The 21,036-nt window shown below is 38.2% G+C and overlaps 1 protein-coding gene across 1 annotated transcript in view; it reads right to left on the bottom strand.

Moving 5' to 3' along the window:
- Window positions 1-21,036, bottom strand: part of LOC138735984 (A disintegrin and metalloproteinase with thrombospondin motifs 19-like) — a 377,361-nt gene that overhangs the window by 26,785 nt on the left and 329,540 nt on the right. Inside the window, exon 21 of the mRNA XM_069885117.1 lies at window positions 9,804-9,956. Coding sequence (XP_069741218.1) covers window positions 9,804-9,956 — 153 coding nt within the window. The remainder of the gene's footprint in view (window positions 1-9,803; window positions 9,957-21,036) is intronic.

The following is a 21,036-nucleotide window of genomic DNA, read 5'->3' as shown; positions in this document are numbered from 1 at the left end:
GGACCTTTCCAGGGCAGTCTCCGCGCTCAGGACTGCGCTGGGATCCTGGTCAGCGGTGGAGGAGCAGGTGAGCACGGCTAATCCCGATCCAGCCCACGCCACTCCCGAGATTGGCGGGGGGTTCCACCCTACCTGCCCGACCAGCCTTGCTCTCCACGTGTACTCCGGGCACCCGCCGCTGGTCCGGTGGGAAGGTGCAGGGCGGCCGGCGCCCCCATCGCCCGGCGGGGAGCCCCAATCTTCCCTCCGGCGTCCCGACTCCATCTGCAGCTCCAAGGAACGCTGTGCCACTGGGGTTCTGGGCGCTGGGAAGCGGCCTTGGCTTCCCGTGACACCGGCCAGGCCATGCTGCAGTGGGGGGGGTGGGCGGGGGGACACGACAGCGTGTTTATAAAACCACCCACCACTACTTTTCAAGGACCAGGATTTTTCTCTCTCTCTCTCACCCTGGGACACAACGGTTACTGTGCGTGTGCTTTACTGGCGCGGCGGCTAGCGGGCCACCTCTAATACATTTTTGATATGATCTTGCGGGCCAAATATAATTATATCAAAATTTGGCCCGCGGGCCAGAGTTTGACATGTGTGTTGTATATATAAGCATATTTTTTAGCAACAATTAATCTCAACCTAACTTGATGTTCATTTCCACTTAAAGTATAAACTTTGCATGACGGCATTAATAAAAAAAAGGTTACATACCAATGCAAAAATGTAAAAATAATTAAACTATTTGCTTCTTTACAATCAACAAATGGCACAAAAGTTGTGCTTTAATGTGTGAGTAAATCAATATTTGTTGTTCCTTAGGCAAAAATGTGCATCTAAAATGATGAAAAATACAGTGTCTTTTATGTAGCAAAGCCTTTGCTACATAAAGGACCCTCTTTGACCTGTTGAGCTTCTCCAGCATTTTGTGTTTTTACTTCAGCCACGGTGAACATCAGTGCCAGCTAACATTTACATTAAACAGCTTTCAAGTATGGACTGTAATTGTTTACACATGTCCTTAAGCTGTTGCTGAATACAATTTAGCCATTTGGTTTACCTGCTAAAGCACAGGTTTTAAAAAAAAATCTATGGCTGCTGGAGATTTGGAAATATAAATTTTATTCTTTTAGAAGTTTATCAGTTCAAGAAATTTCCTACACCTGATTTGCTGAAGGTCATTTGCAAGGTCAACACATTGAAAACAATTATTCTACCAGCTGAAGTCTTGCACTTTGGGAAGTAAAGTTGTCTAAAAAGAAGTTCAAGTTTCTAAATTTTCCAATTGAATTTGGCATTACAGCTTGCCAGTACAGCACATCTGAAGTAGTTAGATACCCCCAGCTACTTTATAGAAATATTTAAAAAACAAATTTTGATGTTGAGCCATACAAGATGATATTTGGACAGATGTCCAATAGTCTGGTTGAAGAGGGAGGCTTTAAAGAACATCTTAAAGGAGGAAAGAGAAGTAGAGAAATGGAAATATTTAGGATGGAATTCTAAAGTTTAAGACTTTAGTAGCCGAAAGAAAGCAAGACTGCCAATGCTGAGAGAGAAAAAAAACATTCTATCAAATGGCATTCGCCTAAGTCTGCTCTTTGAGTAACTTTCCTATGTGTTTTTTTTATTATAGCTGAATTATTTTGTTTCACCCATCCAAAGATACTTTGCTGTTTCCAGGGTTTGCTAGCAGTCCAGCTGATTCAATTTGGCCAATGGAGAACAAAGTAAAATAATTTTGGATTGTCTGATTCTGCTCTTTTTATGCAGCTAACAGGTCAAAGATTATATTTGGGATCATGATAGAGAAATGTTATAATTCACTTTTTCTTGCTGCTGACGGAATATAAATTCAAGGCCATAATTCCAGAAACTATATTGTATCAGGGATGACATCAGAAGATTGGAGCTGTGAAACTTGGTTGGATTACAGTTCGCTTTGGTTACTTGAGTTCCCAGGAATGCAGAAGTCTGCAAAAAGTGGCTAACCTAGCCAAGTCCATCACAGGCACCTAACTCCCACCCATCTTTGTGACATGCTGCCTCAAGGAGGTTGCCAACATCATAAAAGACCCAATCACGCTGGTTAGAACCTCTTTCCGTTGGTACCTTCAGGCAGAAAATACAAAACCCTGGTCTGGCACCTTCAGTTTCAAGAAGTTTTTATCCAACAGCTATCAAGCTCTTGAACTTCTCCATACTACCCTTTCCATCATACACTGCGACCACCAAAGATCTGTCTGCACTGTTGAAATGTCATTCATATTTTTTCCACTAACTGCAAATATTTACCTATCCATTCTTTTATTATCTCTTTCTCTCTTGGCATATTGTGGTCATTTAATGTATACAACTGTAGTGGTGTGTCTTGTGTACCTGTCAGGCTGCAGCATGTAAAAACTGTCTGTAAGGAGATTGTACATTCTTCCTATGTCCGGCATGAGTTTTCCTTGGGTGCTCTAGTTTTCTCCCACTCCCATAAAAACATATGGGATCAGTAAATGGGTGTAATAAGGAGGCATGTGTTTCAATGGCCAGAATGAGCTTCTACTATGTTATAAATAAAATTAATTTAAATTTTGAATCTCTACACTGTTGTGTTGGTTATGATGGAAACCCATAATCAAATCTCAAAGGAAATATTCAGAGGAAGACTGGAATATGTGTAGGTACAAGCAGCCCCTGGGTTGAAAATGATCAATTTATAAATAGCTCGTACTTTTGAACCGACAAGCCAGCCGGAAGTAGAATGCTGTCATCTTCCGGTTCGAGTCTGGTTGAGTCAGCATCGTGACAGAGTATGCTGTACAATGCTCTTTTTGACCTACAGTTTTAAATTTGCAACATTAAAGTTATTTAAACCACCTCATAATTCCTTGGAAGACTCTAGTTTAAAATATTTGAAATATAGGCAGTGAGCGGTGGTTGTGTTGAAAGTTATTGCTGTCCCCAGTGTGATCGGGCTCCCTACACTATCCTGCAGCTCGCTGACCTACACTGATGGGAATCTATTCCATTTTCATCTCAACTCTGATGTGGCAGACTAACGGGTTTCCAAACCATTGAACAACACCAGTTTGTATGGAGGGGGACGCCTGGGTTAGGGATATTAGAATTAGGATCAGACCAGTGAATTTCCAAACCACTGTACAACACATTAGGGTGAGGGTTAAGGTTAGGGGTAAGCTTCATTAAACAAATATTTTCTTAAATAAACGATGTTCACTTATAACCAATAAAGATCAGTTTATAACACTGGAATATATTACGTTAAAGTGTGTAGCAATAATTCTTTGAACTATGCAGTTTTCTATAGCCCTGAACTTGCTTGGAATGCATTAACAGCGTTGTACTCTTATTTCATCTGGTTTACAAGCGACTCGTGAACCAACAGTTTGGTGACTCTTTACTGCCTCCTTGGGTTAAAGGCAGCTAGAAATGAACAGATGCTTCTTTGCAGCTGATTTCACCTCCAGGTTTCACGTGGCAAAAATCAAACCCTGACTCTCCAACAGCAGGTCCATCCTCTCCAACATCTCTCCATCATCTTCTCCTACATCGTCCAATTATGTACTCTATTATTATGTTTAAGATGTTGTAGTGTATTTGGAAGTATTTCTTACATGTGTTACATGCATAGAAAGGTAAAATATATACTATATACTAAGATAAACATTTGACTAACTGATGCTAAATAAGGACCGTATGTACTTGTTCTAACTTAAATACAAATTTGAGTTAAAAACAGACTGAGGTAACAGAACATGTTTTTAACCTGGGGGACTGCCTGCAATACAACTGCATATAAACATTTAAACACAGTGAAGTAAATTCCAAAGTTCCTCTTCAACAAGGCCTCACTTGATGTACTGTTGGAGGCAGCGAGGAGACAATCTATCTAAATAATTAGAAAGAAGAAATGGTTTCTCTCATCTGATCAAGAAGATGTGCTGAGTGGGCATCAGCGGAAGTGGATCAGGTACAAGAAGGTTCACATCCCAGGCTAATCTGGTCAGATACTGCAAGCACAGCTACTGATTCACCTACACTCTCTTAACCACTCTCCCTCTTTCACACACTTTGTAAGCATGTCACATCAAGGCATATCTTACACGCACTTACATTTCATGGCCGTCCATTTTTAAAATTTTCTATATACTTCCTCAAATCCCACTTTATTTCTGGAGGGGTTGTTTCCTATGGTGGGAGTGTCTGGGACCAGAGAGCACAGTCTCAAAACAAAATTGTCCCTTTAGAACAGAGATGAAGAGGAATTTCTTTGCCCAGATGGTGGTGAATCTATGAAATACTTCGCCACAATAATTGTGGAGGGCAAGTCATTTGATATATTTAAGACAAAGGTAGAAAAATTCTTGATTAGGAAGGAAATCCAGGATTATGGGGAGCAGGCAGGAGAATGGTATTCGAAAGGATTATAACTGAGCCATCCTGAAATGGTGGGAGAGACTCAAGTAAGTTGAATGGCCCAATCCTGCCCCTATGTTTTATGATCACTTCTCCGATTGACTTCTGGCCATACAACCCCTTCTTTATGTAATGCGACGGGGCAGCTTGCAAGTTGCAGCCTTCTGGCTTTGGTGAACTGAACAAAGCTCCCCAGGAATGAAAGGGATATTGTCAGTGGGTTAGCAACAAAAATGGGAGGCACCAGAGTATATGCCAAGTGTAATGATAACAAACAGGAACAAAAGTTCAGCAGAAGAATTAGTCAGCTGAAGGTGAAAAAAACCAGTGCAAGGATGCCTTCTGAGGATGGACTTCCTTCTTCACATTGAAAGTTTTGTCACAGTGCTTTGGTTGTGAGAAGATGAAAGTGACGTATGATTAAAGTGTTCCCACTTGAATATTCTGTTTTTATCAGTAGGTCTCAGGCATACTGCCTTGAGCTGTGATGGCCGAGTCTGCATTTGACAGTATGTGAGGAATAACCATTGAATTTGGAGGAGAGGGGTGTGTGTCCCATGGGGCCTAAAAATAATTCGCTTTCAGATATGAGAATTGCAGACTTCTGTAGAGGGATCGGAGCATTCAGTCTCCAGCTCAGCTCAGGGTCAGAGGCAGCAACAAGCAAACTCCTGGGAAAAGTTGATGGGTCAGGCAGCACCTGTGGAGGAAAAGGAATGGTCGACGATTTGGGTTAAGAGTGAGAGTGAAGAGAACATAAAAACATGATGCTGGAGAAATTCAGCTGGTCAAATAGTGTAGAGCCAAGATAAAGAAAGAAAACTGATGTTTCGGGCTTGAGCCCTTCATCTGAAGTGAACGTAGCCAGTATAAGGAGAGAGGTCGGGATGAATCAAGAGCAGGTAGGTGGTATGTAGACCAAGAAGGAGTAAAGGATGATGATGGGCAGGAATCAGGAGGGGAGGTGGTGGAGTTCGGGGACAGAAGCAGATGTGGCAATTTCTAAGGGATCCTTCTATGTTTGGAGAAAGCATCCATTGTTGCCTGGCAGCTAGGTCTTAAACACCATTATCATCAGGTTGATATGGTTACATTACGACAGATTCCAAAGAATACCATATTTCCATTTAAATTTCTGTGGAAGATAACTCGAATGTTGTTGGAATTAAATTTAAGAATTTGATCTTTTGCCTGGATGTCTACAGATTGCTTCATATACATCATCTATGGTGTTCTGAAGGAGGTCAATTTTGGGCAAAATGCAAGTGACCACTCACTCTGCTATTGCCAAGTCAAAACCTCTTCATAATTGCCAGCCTATCAATTCATGAACCCAAATCACTAAAGTATTTGAGAAAACCTTTAATGCTTTTAACAACATTTTTGAATGGAATCAGAGACAAAAATGTTGAGAGTGATTGTGACTTTCCCAGCCACTGATAATGCACAGCCACCACGTTCACCCTTACAAAGCAGGATCAGCTTCCAGCAGAGCACTATCTTCTCAGAGATTTAAAAAAAAACACATAAGCCACTGATTTTCTCCTGGGTAATGCTTTCTGCAAAGCTGCTGTCCTGTGTTGCTTCTTTTCCATTGTCCCCTCTCCATTCCCACACGCTCTATTGTGCATCTACAGTTTCCCACACATGTCATTTCCAATGCTAATGGTCTTCCTCACCTGAAGACGAAACCAAAAACATTCTTGGCGTAATCTACTCTAATATTTTGTGTGTGAAGAACTCCAGATTATAGAATAGGTTTGTCGCCAAAAACCTGAGTCAGCTGAGAAAGTACCTGTGAGTACAGAATCTCAAAAGACTTGACCTTTTATCCTCCCTGTGAAAAGCCACTAAATATGCCCCATTCGAAGCTAATTTCTGGGGAACTACTGGAAAAGATGTCACGTTTAAACCCAAGAGAAAATTACAGTAAAGCTCTCTGATTTAAACATTCCAGTCAATAACTTCCCTCTGCAGGTGTCATTAAAAAAAACATTTTCGCAATAAGTCAAAGTTGGGTTCCACCTTTTTGTCAATTTAACTCTGACCATCTTCAGCCCCCAATGCCTGCCATTTTGTGGGGCAGAGGGATGTGGGAATTTTAAGTTCAAATTCCACCTTGGAGGGGAAAATTAGAGAGAGTAAGGCAAGCCAATCTTGGATAGATCACTTTCATCATAAAGAACTCCCTAGAGCTGTATAAAGTTAAAAAGTAGCACAACCAGTCTCTAGCTGGGACATAATGAATTTTTACCAGCTTGTACATCTCCCAGTTGGCATCCAACAGGTCCAGATGTGAATCTATGGGAATTCTAATGAACCCAGTTGCCAAGAGATCTCATTACTGACACCAGCTGACTAATTCCCAGCTGTGTTAGGAGACCTGATGTAGAGGGTCAGTTTGGGAAGAAAAGGGAAATTTAACAAATAAAACTGCCAAGAGAAAAGATTCCCATTTTTGAAACTACCTAGCTGGAATATATACACTAGGGAAATAACAATTCTGGATTCTGTATTGGATAAGGGATCTGAAGGTAAGGGGAAGCAATGATCATAATATGATATAATTCATCCTGCAGTTCGAGCGGGAGAAACTAAAATCAGATGTGTCAGTATACCAGTGGAATAAAGGAGGCTTTAGAGGTAGGAGAGACAAATTGGCAGGTTAATTGGGAAGGGACACTAGCAGGGAGGAGGGCAGAGCAGCAATGGCTGGAGTTGCTACACCAACAAGAAAGGTGTAGGATTCCAAAAACAAAATAAATATTTGAATGGAAAGATGACACAGCTGTAGATTTCAAGAGTAGTTAAAGCCAAAGTTTTAACAAAAGAAAGACCATAGAAGGATGCAAGAATTAGTGGAAGGACAGAGGAATCTTTTGAAAACACAGACAAAAGGTAAGATGGTCATTAGGAAAGAAAAGATTAACTTTGAAAGGAATTTCACAAATAATATCAAAAAGGATCCTTAACACATTACAAAATATATATTAAAGGTAAAAAAAAACAGGCGAGAATCGATATGGGTCCAATAGAAAATGATGCTGGGGAAATTGTATTGGAAGACAAGGAGATGGCAGAGGAACTGAATGAATATTTTGCATCAGTCTTTTGATATTAGCAGTATACTTGACTTTCAAAGGTGTCAGGGAAGAGAGCTGAATGCAGTCACAATCACTAGAGAGAAGGTGATCGGGAAGCTGAATGGTCAAAGGATAGAGAAGTCTCTCAGACCAGATGGAATGCACCCTTGGGTTCTGAAAGAAGTAGCTATAGAGATTGTGGAGGCATTAGTAATGATCTTACAAGAATCAGTAGATACTAGCTTGGTTCTGGAGAATTAGGTCACTCTGCTATCTAAAAAGGGAAAGAGGCAGCAGAAGGGAAATTATTGTCCTGTCAGCCTAACATCGATGGTTGGGAAGTTGTTGGAGATATTTGTCAATGACGAGGTTACAGAGTACCTGGAGTTACATGACAAGATGGGTCAAAATCATCATGGATTCCTTATAGGAAAATTTTGTCAGACATGCATACTGTAATTTTTTTTAAGGAAACCACAAGCAGACTAGATAAAGGATATGCAGTGGACATTGTACATGAGTCTGCTTAACAAGAAGGAAGCCCATGGAATTACAGGAAAGATACGAGCATGCGTAAAGCATTGGCTAGTCAGCAAGAAACAGAATGAGAATAAAGGGATCTTATTCTGGTGTTCTGCAGGGGCTGGTGCTGGGACCACTTCTTTTTATGTTGTATATTAATGATTTTGATTGTGTAATAAATGGCTTTCTGGCTAAGTTTGCAGAAGATACGAAGGTATGTGAAGAAGAAAGAGGTATTAATGAAACCAGGAGGCTGCAGCTGGGCTTAAACAGATTAGGAGAATGGGCAAAATGGCAAATAAAATACAATGTTGAATGTAGCAAAGTTGTTTCCCATGGTAGGGGAGTCAAGGATAAGAGGGCACAATTTCAGGCTTGAAGGATGCCAATTCCAAGCAGAGATGCGGATGAATTTCATTTACCAGAGAGTGGTGAACTTCTGGAATTTGCTGCCACGGGCAGCGGTGGAGGCCAAGTCATTGGGTGTATTTAAGGCAGAGATTGATATGGATCTGAGTAGTCAGGATATCAAAGGTCATGGGAAGAAAGCAGAGGAGTGGGGCTGAGAGGGAGAATGGATCAGCTTATGATGGATCGGGTGGTATGGTCAGCATAGTGGTAAGTGCAATACCTTTACAGCACCAGTAATCAGGACTGGACTGTAGTTTGAATCCCATGCTATCTATAAGGAGCTTGTACATTCTCCGTGTCTGCATGGGGTTTCTCTGGGGGCTCCAGTTTCCTCCAACAGTTCGAAACGTACTGGGGGGTTGCAGGTTAATTGGAGTGTAAATTGGGTGGCATGGACTCATGGGCCAAAATGGCCTGTTACTAAATTAAAAATTATACTGGAGGGAGGTACAAGAAATCAGCAAGAATGAATATAAACAAAATTAGAAAATGCTGAATAATCAGTTTCTGACAGGAAATATAGATTAACCGAAGAGGGTGCAAGTTAAGGTCCATTTGGCAGTGAACACTACATCTATTGTGGAGATTGACATACCTTGGCATTTTTAATTCAATCATTCACAATATGTCCTGTCAATGTATGTTTCCTTCCAAAAGGCACTGATTTGAAAAAATAGTTCCGTGAGATTTGACTGCCCTCAATGCCTTATTCAAGAAGCCATTGTTCATGTATGAGTCTTGACAGTCAAGTATTGGTAGCATGGATGAGCATCATACTTGAACCTGATCACATTCTCAATAAATGTCCATCTGGTGCACTATTAACAGAGCTTTCTGGATATTCAACCCTCACCTAAGTCTACCCTCCCTAAGCTGGGTCATGCTGACCTCTATTTTATCCTTTTACATAAAGGTTGAGAATAATTGACTCAATGCAGATTACAAACCAATTGTACTCTGTGATCATGGTTCATAACAATGCAATGGCCTCCTTGGGTGGGAGGGGCGGGTTCTTTTGTGTCTTTCATCTTCAATATTTAACAGTTTAATATTGGTTCTATAATTTTGTCTATACTCTATAAAGTTTGACAAATTTGTTTCCTTTTAATTCATCTCGACTACTCTATTATAATTTATTGAAAATACCATACATTCTCTTCAAATGCACTTTACTGCAATTCACGACTCTCTGTAAAAGCAGCCAAAAGCAATCTCCCATCTGCTGATCAAAGCCAGACAAATGATTGTGCTAAAACACTCAGATATCGTTTGCCTTCTTATGCAGCTGTAGAGAAAATGCACTGAACGTCCTTAGTATTCTGACAGAAAAATTAAATGAAAAAAAAAGCAGAGTTACTGACTATGTACCACCTTAGACCAGTCTCCTGTTCTCCAGACGTAGCATTTTGAATAATCCTCGCAGTCTTCTGCCTCCTTTGGGCGTGTTGATAAATCGCATTTCTTCCGTGGATTGGTGCATTTTATAGTTCGATGTCGAGCGCCTTTGCCACATTTCACAGAACACTGTAATGTACACCAACATAAGGATATAATTTACAGTAACATCACACCCTAGGCAACACCGCTACAGATGTTGACACAGCGCTCAACTCATCTGTTCTGAAAAATCTCTAAAGGAAACGAAAACTCTGAAAACACACGACACAGCGATCAGAATAAAGTGATAAATCATCCAGCAAATGTCAGGACTTTGTGACAGCTGTTTCTGTGGAAATCTGTGTTCATTTATATCCACAGGTGAATTACGTTGTCTGCATTCCTAAAATGAGTTGACAGTAAATCATACAGCCTAACTACTCTAGACAAAACCTCAGTTGGTTCCAGCAATAGGTATCTTGTCTCAATTTATCTTCTCCATAAAATTTGACATGTCAATTTATTGCATCCTTAGAAATTGCAAAGCTTTTTGCTTTGGTCAACATAAAAGTGCACAATGCCAAGTACTGTGCTTTGTTTCCTTGTTTCTCTCTTGAACTTGCTAATTAATTGTGAATTGTACACAGTGGCAGTGCAATAACATTTGCACTTTTATCAATATTATAGTTTATTGGGAGAAATACTATTTTTTTAAAGTCTAATTTTGTTGATCAAATTAACTTTTGTGTCACTTAAAGTGAATCGAACTGAGAAAGGAGAATGTAAATGACTGACTGAAATTTAGTCATATATATTGGTATCAGCTTTTTGGAAAGCATTAATATTTTATTTTTATAATAATTTCTTTAATTTCAGTTAAAACAATTCTTGAACCTTAATCATGTAAATGGAGAATATTGTGGATTCCTTATATTGGGAGTCTTTTGAAAATTCATACATTGATAAGAAGGAGTGAACAGAAATACACTGATTACCAGAGTATGTTTAATGCATTTTGCTGAGTACAGATCAGTGATTCAAGCATGGTTCTGCATCATCACCATATGGCATAAAGGCCATCATATATCTAGAATGATCTACAAAACTAAGTCATATGGAGAAGCATACTGCATGACTATGGATATAAATGAAAAGTCTAGTTATTAAAGGTAATAATTCTTATTTTGTTTCATACGATATTACTCTTCTCTTAACCTCCAGTAGCTGACTATCTTTGGTACTTTGGAAGTGTGGAAGAGGGCTTGCAGTATTGTCCTATTGCTTTTTCTATAGAATCCTAGATGTCACATTAAGAAAATCAAGGACATGGTAGCAATCTCAATGTGACTGAATATATTTTCAACATCAGGACAAACCAAGGATGCCGATTTTGAAAATAAAGAGATTTAGTCTAAGAGGAAAATGCATTATTACATTTAATCAATGTGAAGGCCTCGTGTTTTATTTCACATTCAATAATTTTACTGAAAAATATCAAATTTCCTTAATCTAATTGGCATGTTTTCTTGTGTAAAAAAAAATTAGAATTAAGGTAAAATGCTTCATCATATCAGTAAGCCATCCTGTATAATTGACAGATAGGTGGGTAGAAACTCGATTTGACCTCCTTCTGGTATGAGAGCAGAGAACTGGCCACAAGCATTACCCATAATGGGTGTGGCTAGATGGCAGACATACAATCCTACTCCTCCTCAGCCAGTTTTTTAAGCACCCGTCTTTAAACTTTATCTAAGTGGATAAAATTTGTGTTTTTATTTTTGGGAACATTACTGGCTCACAATGGTGACTAAAATTAAAAAAAAATGAAAGCTTAATTCCAGAAGAAACTATCTTCTAAAAGTGCTGAAGAATTGAGGCCTACCTGTCCAGCTGAAGCCACAGAATTGTCGTTTGGAACCTCCAAGGCACAGAGAACTCCTGCCAGGGTGAGTATCACACCAGCGCCGACCTTGTCTCCACAAGATAGTGCTGGCATGTTGACAAGCTCAGTCGGCGTCGAATTGCATGTTCGCGATGTTGGACACACGGGCAGAAGGGCCCTTGAGCCCGCGCTGCCATCGGGTGAACCAGGGACGTGCAGAATGGCATTGGAAACTGCCTCTGCGTGGCCCCTGGCCTTGCCGGGCATGTGTGGTGCCTCCAGGATCCGTGAACTATTGGACCGTGTGTGGGCTGTGGGGGGACCCAAGCGGTGTCGGGATGCCGCCATTGGGTGTACAAACCCACAGCCACACGGAGAATGGCCCGACAATGTTGGAAGAAGAAGAGGACTTACCTTTAACGAGCAGTTCACAGGAACAACTGGAGGTGGAGTCAAGAGAAGGTAGGCCTCAAGATGTGGAACTGGAATCTGGAATGGAGTCTGTTTGTACAGTCTTGGAAGGGATTGCTTATCATATGGACAATATATCTAAACAAATGACAAGGGTTTTTGAAGTGACAACTAAAATATCTAATATGTCTGAAGATATGTCTACACTTAAGAGGGATGTCAATAAATGTATTAAATCGGTGGCTACAGTGCAAGAAATTTTTAAAAATTGAAACAGCTTTTACTGAATGTAAAAATCAAGTTGTAAGTAATAAGGAAAAAAATAGAGCAAGTGGAAGATTCATTTGTAGATTGGGGAATCCAGAAGAAAGACTTACTGAAAAAAGTTGACTCATTGGAAAATCAATGTCAGAGAAACAATGTGAAAATTGTGGGTCTTCCAGAAGATATTGAAGGATCTGATCCAATAAAATTTTTTCAAGAGTTGGATCCCCGAGGTATGGGGTAAAGAATATTTATCAAGAGGTCTAGTATTGGAGAGGGCACATAGAGAATTATGAAAGAAACCGTTACCGGGACAACCACCATGAGCGGTCTTAGTTCGGTGCCTGAAATATCAAGACAGAGAAATGATATTACAGTTGGCGGGACAGAGGGCGACAAAGTCAATCTCCATTGATGATCCAGAATAATAGTTTTTTTAATGCAGATTTGAGTCAAGAAATTATTGGGCATCGACGGGTTTTTAATTTGGCTAAAGAAGTACTGTGGCGGGTTATAAATTTGCCTTTCGATATCCTGCTGTGTGAAAGGTTTTTTATGGAAATTTTCAATCTCAATTTTTTGAGAATGATCACGATGCATTAATTTTTGCTAATTCATTACCGTATTTATGAGGACATGGAAGAGTTTCGCCACCGTCGCCTAAAAAGAGGGCAAACGGAAATGGAAATTGACAGAATGGAAAGAATGGGAAAAATGGAAAGAAAGAGGTTTTAATTCAAAGACATTGAAGACCCGGAACAATAATTGGGAATGGAGTCATTGGGTTGAATATATTTACAGTATTGAATTGTATTAATTTGAATGACTTATTTTTGGCTGGGGGGTGAGGTGGATAGCACTGAAATCTTTGATAGTCATCTGCCACTAGTGGGGTTTAACACACCCAGTTTTTTAGGGCATTACTACTTTTGGGTAGTGTTTTTTTGAGGGGGGAATAATTAAAATCTTTATATATACATGTATATATATATATATATATATATATATATTCTTAAAAAAAAAAATATATATATATATATATATATATATATATATTCTTTTAAAAATATTTAGGGGAGGGAGAGTAGTTTTCATTTATTAGAAGGGGAGTGATATTTTGTAGTAAGTGATTATATTGTTAGTTCGTAAAGTGTCTAATTTTAAATTTGCAATTTTTAATGTTCAGGGGTTGAATAATCCGATTAAGTGAAAGCGAATTTTGGCTTACATTAACAAAGTGAAAATTGATATTGCTTTTCTACAAGAAACACATTTGACTGAAAAAGAACATTTGAAATTGAAGAGATTTTTTCTTCATTTAATTCTAAGGCAAGGGGTGAAGCAATTCTAATTCATAAGAATTTGTCTTTTCAATTGCAAACTATGGAAGGGAATGCTGGAAGGGTTTTAAAGGTGAATTGTAAAATTTTTACTGAATTTTGGACTTTGCTTAATATTTATGCACCTAATGTGGATGATGAGTGTTTTATTTCAGATGCTTTTTTGTTATTAAATCAAGCTAATCAAAATATTTTAGTTGGGGGAGATTTTAATTGTGTCTTGGATCATTTGTTGGACAAATCCCCATAAAGTATAAGGAAATCAAATATGGCGATACAAATTTGGACCTTGATGAAGGATTTAAATTTAGTGGATGTTTGGAGAAGGGTTAATCCTACAGTGAAGGATTTTTCTTTTTATTCATCTCAACATGATTCATTTTCTAGAATAGATTTTTTTTTAGTATCGGCACATTTACAAGGAAGGGTATCACAGGCAGAATATAAAAGCAGGGTTATATCAGATCATTCTTTACTTTTTTTTCTTATGTAAGTTTAGAAGTGATACGTTCATCTTATACATGGAGATTTAATACAATGTTGTTTAAAAAAAACCAGAGTTTGCTATTTTTGTTAAAGAACAGATTACTTTTTTCTTGTCTGAAAATGCTAATTCAGTAAAAAGTTTTTTTTTGTGTTATGGGATGTGTTAAAAGCTTATTTAAGAGGGCAGATTATTAGTTATACCACTAAAGTTAAAAAAACAGTATATGGTGGATAGCTTTGAATTAGAAAAGCAAATTGATGAATTGGAGAAGGAATTTCAAAAGGAAGTGACAGAAAAAAAAAGTGGCTTTGACTAAATTGAAATTGTGTTATAATACGTTGCAGACTTATCAATTTGAATCGATCTAAGCAGCGATACTATGAGTTGGGTGAGAGGGCATATAAAGTACTTGCATGGCAGTTAAAGAAGGAACAAGTTTCACAGGTTATTAATGCTGTAAAAAAAGAACTCAACAGTTACCTATAAACCTCAGGAAATTAATGACCAGTTCTATTCATTTTATAAAACTATATACTTCTGAGGGGAAACTGGATAATGGTTCTATTGATGATTTTTTAAAATCTAAGTTAATGTTATCAGCATTAGAAGAGGAGGATGTTATGGATTTGCAAGCTCCGTTTACAGAATTAGAGATTAAAGTGGCTATGTTGGAAATGCCCAATTGAAAGTCACCAGGTGATGATGAATTTTTGGTGGAATTTTATAAAACTTTTTATGAAGATTTATCTTCATTGTTCAGGGAGGTATTACAACAAGTGACTGAACATTATGAGCTACCAGAATCTTGTTCTAGTGCTTTAATTACTGTAATCCCAAAAAAAGATAGAGATCCATTGAAAGTGACTTTGTATAGACCTATTTCTTTATTGAACGTTGATTATAAAATAATAGCAAAAATGCTAGCAAATCGACTTGTTAAGTATTTACCTAAATTGATACATGTTGATTAAACACGTTTTATTAAAAATAGAAATGCTTCAGATAATATTCTTCGATTGATTAGTTTGGTCAATGCTATCGACAGCAGTCCAACCCAGGTGGTTGTTCTTGATGTGGAAAAAGCCTTTGATAGGGTCGAATGGGAATTTTTTATTTAAAGTACTGGAGAAGTTTAAATTTGGCCCTTTTTATTGGATGGGTTAAAGCTTTATATATGAATCTGACTGCTAGGGTGTTGACAAATGGTCAAGTTTCATCATCGTTTAAATTGACACATTCAACTTGACAAGGTTGTCCATTGTCATCAGCCTTGTTTGCAATGGCTATTGAACCATTAGCTCAAACAATAAGGCAGAATGAACAGGTAAGAGGGATGAGAGTTATAGATGAAGAGTATAAGATTAATTTATTTGCAGATGATGTTTTGATATATTTAACAAACCCAGAACAACCATTGCCACATTTACAGGAATGTTTATTACATTGTGGAACATTATTTGGATATAAAGTTAATTGGGCTAAAAGTGAAATTTTTACCATTTGGAGAAGGAAATTATTCAGAGTATAAAAATATAAAATTGAAGTGGTCTGATAAAATTAAATATTTAGGAATAATTGTAAACACTGAGTATCAATTCTATAAGTTAAATTATGTTTCATTATTAAAAAAAAGATGAAAGCAGATCTAATTAAGTGCAAAGATCTTCCATTAACTTTAATTGGCCAAGTTTATTGTATTAAGATGAATATTTTTCCTCGTATCCAATATTTATTTCAATCAATACCGTGTTCTCTTACAAAGAGATTCTTTCAAGGACTTTAATAAAGTTACGAGAGAATTTTTATGCAAAGTTAAATTACCACGGGTAGGATTAAATAAACTCACTTGGAAATATATATTAGGTGGGCTTCAATTATCTCATTTTCAGAATTATTATGAAGCAGCCCAGTTGAAATTTATTAGTAGATTGATGGATTTGGATCAGCCTCCTAGTTGGGCTAAAGTTGAGATGACCTGTATTCCTGAAGTTAAGGTGTATCAATTTATATTTCAATGGAATGTAAATTTTTTGAGGGAATATAATATTCCAATATGAAAATATTTATTAAAATTATGGATTAAAATTTTTTTAGGATTAAAAGGAAACTGTCAATTTTATCTCCATTATATGATAATCAACTTATTTCTTTTTCAATGTTTAATAGTCATTTAAAGAGTTGGGATTTTAAGGATATAAAAACATTACAGGATTGTTTTGTAGAAGGTCAGTTTCTTTCTTTTACTCAATTGAAAGAGCATTTTGAAAATTCTTTATTTGTTTATTATCAACTTCAATCTTTGGTTAAAAATATATATGGTAGAGAGATGATTTTACCTGCATTGATGGAGTTCGAGTCTTTGATTTCTTCTTTACAAAAAGGGGTTATATTTCTCTTATGTATCAAGTATTACAAGACAATATGGATAAGTCAGAATGGGAGAAATCTAAGCTTAAATGGGAAAATTATATAGCTTTTGTTTATCCTGAAGATTACTGGGCAGATATGTGTCATTATAGTGTTACCAAATTGACGAATGTACGGTACGGAATGTTTAATTATAATGTTTTACTTCAATTGTATTTAACACCAGAGAAATTGAAAAAAATATGGTTTTAGTAATTTGGATTCTTGTTTTAGATGTATGTACTGGAACTTTTTTACATGCTGTTTGGTCTCGTATGTATGTACAACCATTCTGGGAAGAAATTAAGGTAATTTTGGAAAAATTATATAATTTTAAGTTACCATTAGATCCATCTATTTTTTAAATGAGTTATATGATTCTTTTACAGGGATTAGGGTTGGATAAATTTCAAATTGCATTTATATATTTAGCATTGTCTGTAGCTCGAAAATGTGTAGCAAGTACATGAAAAGATAATATAGTGATTAATATAATGCGATGGCATGAATTGAAAGCTTGTATTGTTATGGAAAAAATATGTATAATCTATATGACAATTATTCTCTTTTTGTTAATAAGTGGTTAACATATTTGGAATTATATGCATTTAGATATATTTTGATTTATTATATATTTTAGTTTCTGTTTATATATTTTTAGCTCTCCTTAAGAGAGTTGGCTGATGGTGTGGGAAGGGGGTGGGGATTTTAATTTTTTTTAGTTGTCTTTTTTTTTAATGTATATTCATAAAATTTTCTTTATGGAATGTACTTTGTATTGCTATTAATGATTCTTTAAATAAATAAAGTTTAAAAAAAAAGCATTACCTATAATCTAGTTGCCCAAAGCTCAACAAAAATTGGCCTTGGAGCCTCCATAGATTGTTTGTCTAAGGCTGGAAATTTGGGCCAGTTGCTTTGTTGGCAGAACATCTCTGTGAAGTACTGGGATAGGAAAAGTCAAAAGCACAGAGCATTAACCATACTGGTAGCAACATACATTTGTTCCCTGTTGGTTCAGAGTGCTTGGACATAGAGATAAATCACCATTCCTTCAACACTGACGGATTTCAGTCCTGCATTCAACAACGTTGTGGGTGTCCTTTCATCAAATAAGACTGTTGTAATTCACAAAGTCAGCTCAATACAATTGTTGGTTCAGGATGGCCAATAATTTCTTTCAGGTGTCAGAACTAGACAAATGTAAATACATTTTTCATGCTCCTTTTTTGACAGCTGATTAGGTATAGTGGAGTAGAATGGATTATTTAGCATGTGTCTTGAATGGTTGAACACAATGTCTGTCAGAAGGCCTGCAGGACAGAAGCCGAATTCTTCCTTACATATTTTAAAAAGTAGTTATCCCTTGATTTTAGATTACTGCAAAGAAAATAGAACAGAATGTATACAGATTTTGCACTAGAAAATCCACAGAAAATGATAAATTGGTGATCAATTTCTTCCCCTATAATGTTTAACTATCTAATTGTATTGACTTTTCTCATGTTGACCAAAACTTTAAAATCTGTCCTTGGTTGTTTGTGTCTCAGCTATTATCTATTATCTTCATGTTAATATGTGAGAAGGATTAAGATAGACAGCTCTCCATCCAGTTTCTAATTCCAGCCCTGTCCAGGATGAGGAATTTTACAAGAACAAATGTACATGCTGATAAGCACACACAGTAATAATGAATGTTCAGAATCTACAGAAGAAACAGAGAGTGGGAATAAAGGGATCATATTCTGGTTGGCTACTGGTTGCCAATGGTTTCCTGCAGCGTTGGTGTTGGGTCCACTTCTTTTTACGTTGGATATAAATGATTTGGATTATGGAATAGATGGCTTTGTGGCTAAATTTACAAATGATACCAAAATAGGGGTTAGGGCAGGTGGTGCTGAGGATACAGAAAGCCTTGGATAGATTAGGAGAAAGGGCAAAGTGGTGGCAGATGTAATGTAATGTTGGAAGGTGTATGGTCATACAATTTGATAGAATAAATAGATGGCAGACTATTATTTAGATGGGGAGAAAATTCAAAATTCAGAGGTGCAAAGGGACTTGGGAGACCTCGTGCAGGTTACCCTAAATGTTAACCTCCAGGTTGAGTCGGTGGTAAAGAAGGTGAACGCAATGATAGAAAAAACACACCATAATGCTGGAGGAACTCAGCTGGTCTTTTCAGTGTCCATAGGAGACAAAGATATATGGCCCAATGATTTGGGCCTGAGCTTTTCTTTAAGGAATAAACAGAATGAGCCAGAATCAGGAAATCTCTGAAAGTCTCAGAATTCAATGCTGGCTGGGGGAGGAATCCAGACCAACAAAGTGTGTTAATTGGATATGATAAGGGATGTGGTAAGAATTTATCATGTTTGTGCATAAGGAGACAGAAGGGAGAGACAGAGCTGGAGGAAGGCGATACTGGAAGAAGTGAGGGGGTGTATTTTTCATGAAAGCCAGAGGTGTCAGTGTTAATGTCATTCGGTTGGAGGGTGCCCAGTTGGAAGATGAGGTGTGGTTCTATCAATTTTCATGTGGTCTCAGTCTGGCAGTGCATGAGACCATAGACAGACATGTCAGCAAGGGAATAGGATGGGGAATTGAAATGGATGGCCACTTGGAGATCCATGCTCTACAAAGTGATCTCTCAGTCTGAGTCTAGTCTCTCTGATGTAGCAGAGACCACAATGGGAGTACCGGATACAGTAGATAACCCCTGCAGATTCACAAGTGAAATGTTGCTTCACTTGGAAGGACTGTTTGGGGCCCTGAATGGTGGTGAGGGAGAAGGTGTGGGTGCAAATGGAGCATCTCCTGCGGTCACTGGGTTAGGTCCCAAGGGGACAATTGGTGGGGAGGGAGGAATGGACAAGGCAGTCATGGAAGAAGTGATCCCTGTGGAAGGTGGAGAGAGGAAGGGAGAGGAATATGTGTCTAGCAGGGGGATCATGTAGTAAGTGGCAGAAATGGCGAAGGAGGATGCGTTGGATGAGGAGGCTGGTGGGATGGTAGGTGAGGGCAAAAGAAATCTTGTTGTGCATGGCGGCAGAGTGGTCCAGGGCAGATGTGTGGTAATGAAGGATATATGGGTGAGCACTAAGTTGATGGTGGTAGAGGGAATGCCACATTGTGTGAAGGATGACATCTCTGATAATCTGGCATGGAAGTCTTCATCCTGGGTGCAGATGCGATAGACACCAAGGAATGGAATCCTTACAGGGGACAGAGTGGGAAGAGGTGTTGTCGAGGAATGCAATGTTGGCATTTATTTCTAGAGGAATAGCATATAAGAGCAGGGGTGTAAAGTTGAGACTCCATAGGGCACTGGTGAGTCCTCAATTGGACTACTGTGTACAGTTTTGGGTGCCTTATTTGAGGAAAGACGTACTGGCATTGGACATGGTTTAGAAAAAAATTACTAGAACGATACCAAGAATGAAATGGTGAGCATAAGAGGGATGTTTGTTGGACTGTACTCATTGAGTGTACAGAAAGATGAGGAGTGACCTTATAGAGACATTTCAATGCTGAAAGGGCTGGACAGAGTAGATGTGGCAAGTTGTTCCCCATAGTACGGAAGTCTACAACAAGAGGTCACAACTTCAAGATAAAAAGATGCCTGTGGAAGTGAGGTCATTGGTTGTATTTAAGGCAGAGATTTACTGGTATTTGATTAGTCAGAGTATGGGGCTGAGTGGGAGGATGAATCTGCTCATGATAGAATGGCAGAGCAGACTCGATGGGCTGATTGGCCTACTTCTGCTTTTATATCTTATGTTATTGTGAATATCAATGATGTATTTTGGCTACCTTGTGTCTCAGTGCTTTGTCAAAAAATAACAAATGCTTAACTCTTCAGTTATTTCCAATTCATTTCAGTTAAAGATAAACTCAAACTGGACAGCATGCTTCAGTGTGAGAGGAGGGAAATCAATTTTTTGCTGAACAAGTAAAACAATTATGAAAAGCTCCTGCATACAGTGGATGAAAGTAACAAATGAGAAGCTGTTTTTTAATCTAGATGCTGAAATTAGGATCAAATTCTAGTCCATCAGCCCAAGGAAATAATTTTCTATTGAACTTAACTGACAAATTTTATATGCCTGTGCAATTCACAGTTAAAAGTGCCAGAACATGTAGATCCCAATTATTGGCTTTCTGAACTTCATGTTATACCTAACATACCAGTAAACTATTATATACAGCTGGAGCAACAATTACTGGGTGGCCGGGTCGAGGATCCGCAGTCGGGAGCTCGGATGGACAGGTGGCCGGGGTATTGGGAGTTTGGATGGATGGGTGGCTGGGTTGAGGATCCACGGTTGGGAGCTCCTGGTGCCCCGGCCACCTGTCCATCTGAGCTCCCGACTGAGGTCAAAAGTTTGACATATATAAAAGTTGACCCCAGCCCCCCTCCCCTTTTGGCTCAAAAAA

This window comes from Narcine bancroftii, chromosome 1 (genome assembly GCF_036971445.1).
Source record: "Narcine bancroftii isolate sNarBan1 chromosome 1, sNarBan1.hap1, whole genome shotgun sequence".
Classification (NCBI taxonomy): domain Eukaryota; kingdom Metazoa; phylum Chordata; class Chondrichthyes; order Torpediniformes; family Narcinidae; genus Narcine; species Narcine bancroftii.
The sequence above is the reverse complement of the archived record's forward strand: the minus strand, read 5'-3'. Positions and strand labels throughout refer to the sequence as shown.